General features: G+C 61.6%; 1 protein-coding gene across 3 annotated transcripts; it reads right to left on the bottom strand.

The window, feature by feature from the left end:
- Window positions 1-2,431: 2,431 nt before the first annotated feature.
- CRYAA (crystallin alpha A) lies at window positions 2,432-6,924 on the bottom strand (the record flags this gene model as incomplete). 3 transcript variants are annotated; one of them, XM_082459507.1, is made up of 3 exons in its annotated part: window positions 2,432-2,668; window positions 3,561-3,683; window positions 4,873-6,924. In XM_082459507.1, the coding sequence occupies 3 exons, from the start codon at window positions 5,182-5,184 to the stop codon at window positions 2,459-2,461; spliced, it is 645 nt and encodes a 214-aa protein (XP_082315633.1). In that variant the 3' UTR covers window positions 2,432-2,458. The 3 variants fall into 3 exon arrangements, with proteins under 3 accessions (XP_082315633.1, XP_082315634.1, XP_082315635.1); XM_082459508.1 differs by having other exon boundaries at window positions 4,807-5,061; XM_082459509.1 differs by having other exon boundaries at window positions 3,561-3,749; window positions 4,873-5,061.
- Window positions 6,925-8,528: the final 1,604 nt, after the last annotated feature.

Here is an 8,528-nt window from a genome sequence, read left to right as displayed (position 1 = left end):
CTGCTGCGTGACCTCACACCCCTCCCCAGAGGGCCAAAGTCTGCATATTCAGGCCTGTATTAGTCAGCTCGAGCTGCCATGAGGAATGCCAGACAGGGAGGCTTAAACAACAGAAGTTCATTTTCTCACGGTCCTGGAGGCTGGAAATCTGAGATGAAGGTGTCACAGGCGTGGTTCCTCTGATGTCTCCCTCCTGGGCATGTAGACGGCCGTCCCCTCCCTGTGTCCCCGCATGGTCATCCCTCTGTGTGCGTCTGGGTCCTAACCTCCTCTCCTTGTGAGGACACCAGCCCTATGGGATTAGGGGCCACCCTCATGACCTCATTTTAACTTATTCACCCCTTAGGAGACCCTCATCTTCAAGATAGTCACATTCTGCAATGCTGGGGAGAGGACTTACATATGGATTTGGGGATCACAGCTCAGGCCGTTACCAGGCCTGGGCAAGAACCACAGTGAACACAAGACCAGCAGCATCTAATGACAGCTCAGTTCTGTCTGAGGCCAGACCGACAGGACCTCTCAGCCCCCCAGACCCGGCGCAGTGATAGGCCAGGCTGTACAAAACGGAAGGTGCCCTCTGGGGGGACCCGGGAGGAACAGGGGCTTCAGAGACTCTAATTTTCCAAAATACCTGCCCAGCCCCCAAGTGCAGTGGCCATTTATGCCGCCTACCCAGGGTATGCCCTTCTCCACGGGTGTGGATGAAAAGGCAGGGCGGCGGCAGGGGGGCTTCCTGTTGGAAGGAGTCTGCGTAGGGGGGGTGGAAAGGAGTCTGGAGAAGCTCCCACGGGGTGAGGACCTTTCCCTAGATGGGGCCAAACCCAGAGTGACCCCAAGCTACAAGGGCGCAAGTGTGTGTGTGTGTGTGTTCTCACGAATGCCCTGCTTTCCACTTAAATCCACGTGACAGCAACGGTTTCCCTGTGTGTTAAGCAGGGCTCACTTTTGGAAATTCTCCCGTGTGTCCTCCCCTCTTGGTGTCCAGTTTCTCCCGGGAGGAGAAGCGTGGCACCACCACAAGGAGCGTCCCGCTGGGCCCCATCGGGGTGCCCAGGGCCCTGGGCCTCCGCTCCCCAGGAGAGTGCCCTCCACATGGCCTGGCAACACCTGCAGTGCCCGCCAGCCAGGGCATCCGCTCGCTTTCCGCTCCCAGAGGCCACAGCTGGCCGCCCACTGCCCTCTGCACGGTCACCGAGCAGCTGGCGGGCCCTGGCTGATCCGCCCACCCCCTGCCGGCTCCCCCGAGGAGGCCGCTAGCCTTTCGTCTCCTCCCATAGTGGGGGAGTCTGGGCAGATAGCACGAAGGCCGCCCCTCTGGGTGGGGGACGCTCAGACCTGGTCACCAGAAACCCCCGAGGACCCCGTGCCTGTTCCGGGAAGGGGGAGCCAGAGTGAGGGGGGCCCCCAGGGCGTGGTACCTAACAGGGATGGACACTTCTGACTTCCAGGGAGCAAAACCCCAAGGGAGCTGGGACAGAGGTCCCCAGGGGGAGGCCAGCGGTCAGGAAATCCCCACCTGGCACCCCAGTTCCCACACAGGGTTACAGAAGAGAGCCCAGATCCTCTCCCTCCCACGTCCCCCGCCCCCTCCCTTCCTCCCTCCATCCCTCAGGGCTCTTGGAAGAGCCCCCTCCTGCCTGCACAGCTGACGTCGAGGAAGCACCGTGTCTGGGAGCCAGGAGGCGACCCGGTCACTTAGAGGCGGCCAGGGTTGAACAGGGACAGGCGGACCAGTCTCCCCCGCCCCTCCCTGTCCCTCGCATGCCCACTACGGATCCCCTCGCGCCTTCTCCATCGCTTTCCAAATCAAGCCCCTGAAAATAGCGCGGCCAGCCCAACCACCAGCCCCCCCCGCCCCCGGAAAACAGCACGGCCAGCACACGGCTAGTTGCTTGTGTCATCTGCTCTTTATTGACTGCCACGGGCTGCCTTCTCGTGGGTGACCAGATGCCCCAAGAGCGGCACTACATAGAGGAGGGTTGGAGGGGAGGGGGTCTGAGAGGTGCAGCCTGCAGAGAGCCCAGGCGCACGGGAGCCCCCGCCAGACGGATCTCAAGGCACCCGGCTCGGCCCCGGTGTGGGCGCCTGCCACTGAGGGCTGAGACGCACCTGGCTGGCCCTGGAGACCAGAGGTCACCCAGAGATTGCTCAGCGAGGGGTGTTCTCTGACCTCCCGGGCAGCCTAGACGGCCCGCAAGCCCGGGAGGACGGGGATGCCGTCTAAGAAGCTGGGATGGCGGTCACTTCCACTGACTGGCTGGTGTTGGAATCCGGGTCACTCTGAGGTCTCAGCACCTCAGGCCAAGGCCCTGAGCTCTCCAGGCTACTCTCTCAAACCCTCATGCCCTCGGAGAAGAGGAAAAGGAAACAGAAAAGAGGGAGGCGGGGGAGACAGATGCCCCACTTTCTAGGGCTCCCCCGGAGGGATGGGTGGCAGCCGAGGCCGAGGCCGAGCTTAGGACGAGGGCGCGGAGCTGGGCTTCTCCTCCCGCGACACGGGGATGGCCCGCTCGCTGTGGCCGGCGTCCATGCCAGACGGGACCTTGGGGCCGGAGAAGGTCAGCATGCCGTCCGCAGACAGGGAGCAGGAGAGCGCGGACTGGTCCACGTTGGAAGGCAGGCGGTAGCGGCGGTGGAACTCGCGGGAGATGTAGCCGTGGTCATCCTGGGGGGCCAGGGGAGGGCGCGGTCAGAGACGCCGCTGCAGCGGGTGGCGGCGGCCTCGCACAGAGGAGGCCCTCCTGGACCGCACGAGGGTCAGACCCACGATACCCTCATGGGGCGGCGGCTGGACCGTGTCCAGGGCCCTGGGACCGCCCTGCATCCCTGCATACAGTCTGGGCCTGCCTGGGGCCCCTGGCTCTTCACGATACTGTCACCCCAACGTCGTGTGAGTGGTCCTGGCCCTGGCCCTGCCCTTGGGTCCAGCTATCCCTTCACCTCTGGCCTCACAGACTGCTTGGGCTCGGGTCTCTGCCGTCCATCTAGCTGGGTCAGAAAGCCATGCCTCGACGTTCCCTTCTCCTGACGCCCTGGACCCAGCTTAGCCCCTGGCCCGACTCCCTCCCCTCCAGGTGGAAAGACCCAGAGCCTCAGCGTAGTGTCCAGGCATCTCCAGGGGCCCAGGAGGGGAGAGCAGCAGATGCAGTGGGGTCTCTCCCCCGCCTCCAGCTTCCCCACTACTGGACAAAGCCCTGGTCTCCGAGCTGTCCTGGCTGGGCCCCTGCTCCCTCGAGATAATGGGCTCCGGGCCCTCGGGCTCCGACACGAGTCAGCTGCACCGTCCTCCCGAGAGAAGCTGGTGTGAAAACCTACGTGGCTTGGAGCTCGCTCCCTTGGTGCTGGCGTCTCCTGGGGTCTTTCCTAGTCCCACCCCATCACCCAGGGGATTTGGACAGGGCCCGGGATGCCGAGCAGTTCCTGAGTGGGGCTCCCCACGGGCCCCCGCTGGCCGTTCACCCGCTGCCCAGGCCTGCTGCGGGCTCGGGGTGGCCTCCTGGTCACCAGGAGGGGGCCTTGCTCGGGGATGCAGCCCCTCCCTCCGGGCCCAGGCTCACCTGTCGCTCGTTGTGCTTGCCGTGGATTTCCACGAAGTCCTCCTGCACCTTCACGGTCAGGTCCTCGGGGGAGAAGTGCTTCACGTCCAGGAAGATGACAAACTTGTCCCGGTCGGATCGGACCTGAAACCAAGTATCCGTGTGGGTCTCCGCGGGGCTGTGGCTCAGGGAGGGGGCTGGCCGAGGCCCCTGCAGGGCTGGCCGGAGCAGCTGGAGTGCGGTGGCCGGGGCTCAGTCCCCAGTTATCAGAACAGAACCTGCGGTCAAGGCTCTAACCTCTCCCTCCACGTGCCCGGGGGACAGAGGGACCTGGGACTCAGGACACTGTGGCCACTTGGCTGACACCCAGAGCCCCGGGGGTCTGTGGCCGCCTGGTAGGTGAGGGGTTGCCTGGCTGACTGGTATGGGTTGAGTGGCCGGTGACAGATTGGTTGGCTGGCTGGTTATGTGTTGTTTGGCCGGTCGGTGGGACTGAGCACTTGGAATGAGGTCGCGGCCCCTGGCCTCTGCCCGCCTCTCCGTGAACAGCCTGGGGCCTTGTCTCTGCACACGGGTGTGCATGTGATGTGCCCGGCAGGCTACGCAGGTCACCTAGCTTCTCGCACAGAAAGTGCTTCCAGCCTCCTCCCCTCCTGCTCCCCTCGGTTGGGACACTCCTGTGGGCCCCGTCGGCCCCGGAATGTTCGGCGTTTCACCAGCTCCGAGCAGGCCCCTGTGTTTTAGGCAGTGCTGACCCCTGGCACCTCCAGAACACTGGACCCTGGGAGCGAAGGCCGGTGGACCGCCCTGCCTGCCCTCGGGGCCTGGCCTCGGGCGCCCGGGCAAACTCGGGAAGAGCCCACACACTGCAGCTCTATGGCTGCAGAGGGCTTCAGACAGGAGGCCTCCTGCCAGACCTCGCTGCTGGAGGGCAAGGGCAGCCCCAGGCTGCACAGAGCTCCGTCCACCAGCGCCCGTTCCCCGGACTGCTCGGGGGTCTCCCAGTACGTGGAGGGATGCCACCCACCACATACAGGTCCTGAGCTGATGACAGGAGGAAAAGGCAGCAGGCCGGCTCCCCCTCCCACCCCCCCGGAGGCACGGGAGGCTCTGCCGGGGGGTAGTTGGCCTGGCCTCTGTGCGTCCAGGACGGACGAGGCAGGCTGAGGTGGGAAAGTGGCCCTGTGGCCGTCACCAGCCACTCCACAAAGCAGGACAGGAGCGCACAGAGCAGAGGTGCCGCACCTGCCCCAGGGCCGGCCCTCACAGAGCCCCGCTTCCCGCCCGGGCCCCCTTGCCGCTGCAGGAGGGCGCAGCGCGCAGCGGGTCTCACCTCGGAGATGCCGGAGTCCAGCACGGTGCGGAAGAGGGACTGACGGTAGTAGGGGCTGATGGTGGAGGACAGGAAGGGCAGCAGGTCGTACTCGAAGAGCCCCTCGCCGAAGAACTGGTCAAACAGCCGGCTAGGGTAGAAGGGGCCCAGGGCACGTTTGAACCAGGGGTGCTGGATGGCGATGTCCATGGCGAGCGTTGACTCTGCAGGGACCCGGGGCTGGCGGGGAGTCAGGGCAGGGGCCTCTGTGCAGCGCACTGAAGAGCTGGGGCGCACGCCCTCCCTATATACGGCGGGACAGAATGGAGGCATTAGGGGGATTTGTCTGGAAGGCGTGAGCTCAGGAGGGAGGCCGCCCCGTCAGCAGAAATGTGGGCTGGGCTGAGCGCGCACCTCTCCCAGCCCCGGCTGCAGCGCTGACCAGCCCAGAGCTCTGGATGCCAGGAGAACGGCGTCCCCAAGGGGCTTCTCTGTGCCCCCCACACTCAGCCGGTGCTGCAGAGAAGGCTCGCATCTCCCCTTTCCTGGGCGAGGGTGCTGTGTGCCAGGTACCTGTGTCTGCATATGTGGTCCCCTGTGACCTCATGGCCGCCTTACGAGTGGGAGCTCATACCCCTGGTTCACAGACGAAGAGAGTGAGACACAGAGGCTAGACAAGTGGTCCCCAAATCCCACCGCTGCGAGGCAAGGCTGCATTGTGTTTTATAACAGAATTACCTCTATTACTTCTTCCTGATTACAAACATTATACATACTTGTAAAAAATCTCAACAAAGACAGAAAATGCAGAGAAGAAACTAAAAAGCGCCCATAATGCCAGCACCGGGGAGCCCTGCTGTGGGGTCTGTGTGCATCCAGAGGGGAGGCAGGTTTGGTCTGACAAACATGGAAACCCTGCATCCCGGGGTCTCCTCTGGACACCATCCCTGAGAACCTCGGGGCCTGGGAACAGACAGAGCCAGGGTCCTTAGAGCAGGCGCCCTGTCCCTGTTACTGGCCTGGTGACTGGTCGGCTCCTGTCTCTGTGGCCCATCCAGCTATGGCCCAGGATGCGTTCCAGGGGGACCTGCCACAGTTGGGGCACTCCTGGTTTTAAGGCTTTCATACTTTTCAGTAACTTGGCCTCTGGGAGCCTTAGACTGACTCACCACCCCCTCCACACCCGCAGCACAGGAGCGTGCCGGACCCGCGCCCTACCCGAGCCAGCTTTTTCATGCACAGTCCAGACGGTGAGACGCTTCTAATTCACCCTGCGCCTCCCCAGGTCCTCGTGCAGTTTCTGACCAGCGTCCACCTCCTGTTTGTGAGGTCAGCGCACCTTCAAAGCACTCAGGATCTTTGCAAAGTTACCTCCAAGCCCTGGGCTTAGTGGGTCAGGAAAGAGCACTCACCCTGTACCTAAGGAGGATTTTGTCTCACACATCTAAGAAGCAACTGGTGTCAAAAGTGGGAATTTCAGCGCCTCCCTCACACAGCCCCTCCCTAACTAGCAGTGCACAGTATCAAAGTCCACCCCCCTGCCTTTCTGAGCACCTGTGATATGCATCCAGCCAGTGGTAAAGGGCCCAGAAAAAACTGGAAATGCCACCCTTTGCCCTGCACGTCTACAATTCCCTAGGGTGTCAGGCAACAAGGGCCAAATTAGGGGGCAGATAATCAATACTCTGAGGGGGTAGAGGGCACTCTCCCTGCCCCGGGCCTCCCTGAGCCCACACTGATGGTGACCTCATGGTCTCTTGCAGCCACCCTAAATGGCATGTAGGTCCCAAATCTCCCCACTTCATAGACAGGGAAAGCAGGGTATAGAAAGGTTAAACAGGTCACTTAGCATGGAGGAAGGGGAGGGGCTTTGGTGCAGGCTGCCCACCCAGGCTGGGAGTCAACCAGGGGATGGGCAGGGCTGTGGGCGACCCCACACAGCATGGGCTGCCTGCTCCTGGGCGTGGGGCAGGGGGAGGAAAGGGCACAGGCATCCAGCTGGCTGCTGAGGAGAGGGTCCAGCTGGGCCAGGCACTTGGTCAGTGCGGGCCAGAGCCACACTGAAGCTGAAGACAGAAAGCAAAGCCAGCAGTAAGGATCCTGCCTTTATGTACAATTTAATCTTTTGTTCATCGTGGATTTTTTGCACCCATTTTGATTTGTTTAAACATCACATTAAGATGTGATGTATCCTGATGACTGCGTTTGGTCCCCCTGACACTTGGTACGTTCTCACCCTGCACCTGGCTGTCCATGTGGTCCTTCAAACAGGCTGGGTCTGCAGGCAGGGGCGGGGTACAACCTCGGCCCACGGGATGCATGGCCCAGGGTCGCTGAGGGTCCTCCAAGGTCCTTCAGACACATAGGGGTGCCCAGGCACTCACCCATGCCCCCGACCCATGGGCTGCAGCCAGTGGGAGCCCAGGGCTGGCCTTCAGAGTGAGCCAGCACCAAGGTGGCAAACCCAACCATGCAGGCCCCAGACAGGGGGCCCAGGATGGCCGCAGAGCCCTTGGGGACCTTTCCAACCCAAGATGATGGTGCTGTATCAGTTTCCTGCAGCTGCTGTAACAAAAGACCACAAACTTGGTGGCTGAAAACAACACAAATGTATTACCTTGTAGTTTGGAGGTCAGAAGTCCAAATGGGTCTCACTGGGTTCAAATCAAGGTGTTGGCAGGGCTGGGCCCTCCTGCAGGCTCCAGGGGAGACTCCATTTCTTGCCTTTTCCAGCTTCCAGAGGCTGCCCATCCCTTGACCCATGTTCCTTTCCTCTGTCTTCCAAGGCAGCCATCACATCACATCCCTCTGGCTGTCCCCCTCTGCCTCCCTCTAGTAAGGGCCCTGTGATTACTGAGCCCACCCGGGGAATCCAGGATCACCCCCCAGTCTTACTGTCTGCTCTTTAAGGAACCTTATTTCCCCCCTTGCCATGTAAGGTGACACATTCACTGGTTCTGGAATCAGGGTGGGGAGGCCATTAACCACCTGCTGCAGGGAGGGAAGCGCTGTGATGACAGGCACCCTCCCTCGGGGCGGTTGGAGGGACCCTCAGCTCAGGAAATGCCCACCAGTAGCGGCCAATACAAACTCACATCACTCAGAGCCACCACCTCGTTCAAGTCAACTTACATCTCCGTCGGGCGTCTGAGCCCTTCCAACTTCCTCTCTGGTTTGCTGACCTCACCTATCGGCCAAACCTGTGGCCCACACGTGCTATGGCAGGCGGTCCAGAGCTCCGCAAAGTGGCCACAGGGATGGGAGGAGATGCGGGACGGAGTGATGGGCGACCGGCTGTTGCCAGCTCACCTGTGCGAACTCACCCTGCCTCACACCTGACCTCACCCAGCCCAGACCCTCCCACCCTGGATTCTTGGAAAACAAGACCCATTCTCTCCGGGCCTGTGTTCCTCCTTGAATTCACGGCCATGTGCTAAGGGGTGCGCTGTCTGCATCTGCGGAGATTTAAAACAATAACAAACCACCCAAAAGTCCGTTCTAATCATGCAGGTGCAAAATACCCCTCCTCTTCTGTTAGTCTGAGGTCTGAGCAATCCATACATAATAATACAGTCGGTTCTCCTCATTGGAGGTAGTGATGTCCTATAAAGTTGCCGTGAACAGTGAACTGGTAACTACTGAGCCATTTCTCCCAGGGAAACACAGGGTCAGGTCCT

Source organism: Balaenoptera physalus (genome assembly GCF_965194825.1).
Source record: "Balaenoptera physalus genome assembly, chromosome: 4".
Lineage (NCBI taxonomy): Eukaryota > Metazoa > Chordata > Mammalia > Artiodactyla > Balaenopteridae > Balaenoptera > Balaenoptera physalus.
The sequence above is the reverse complement of the archived record's forward strand: the minus strand, read 5'-3'. Positions and strand labels throughout refer to the sequence as shown.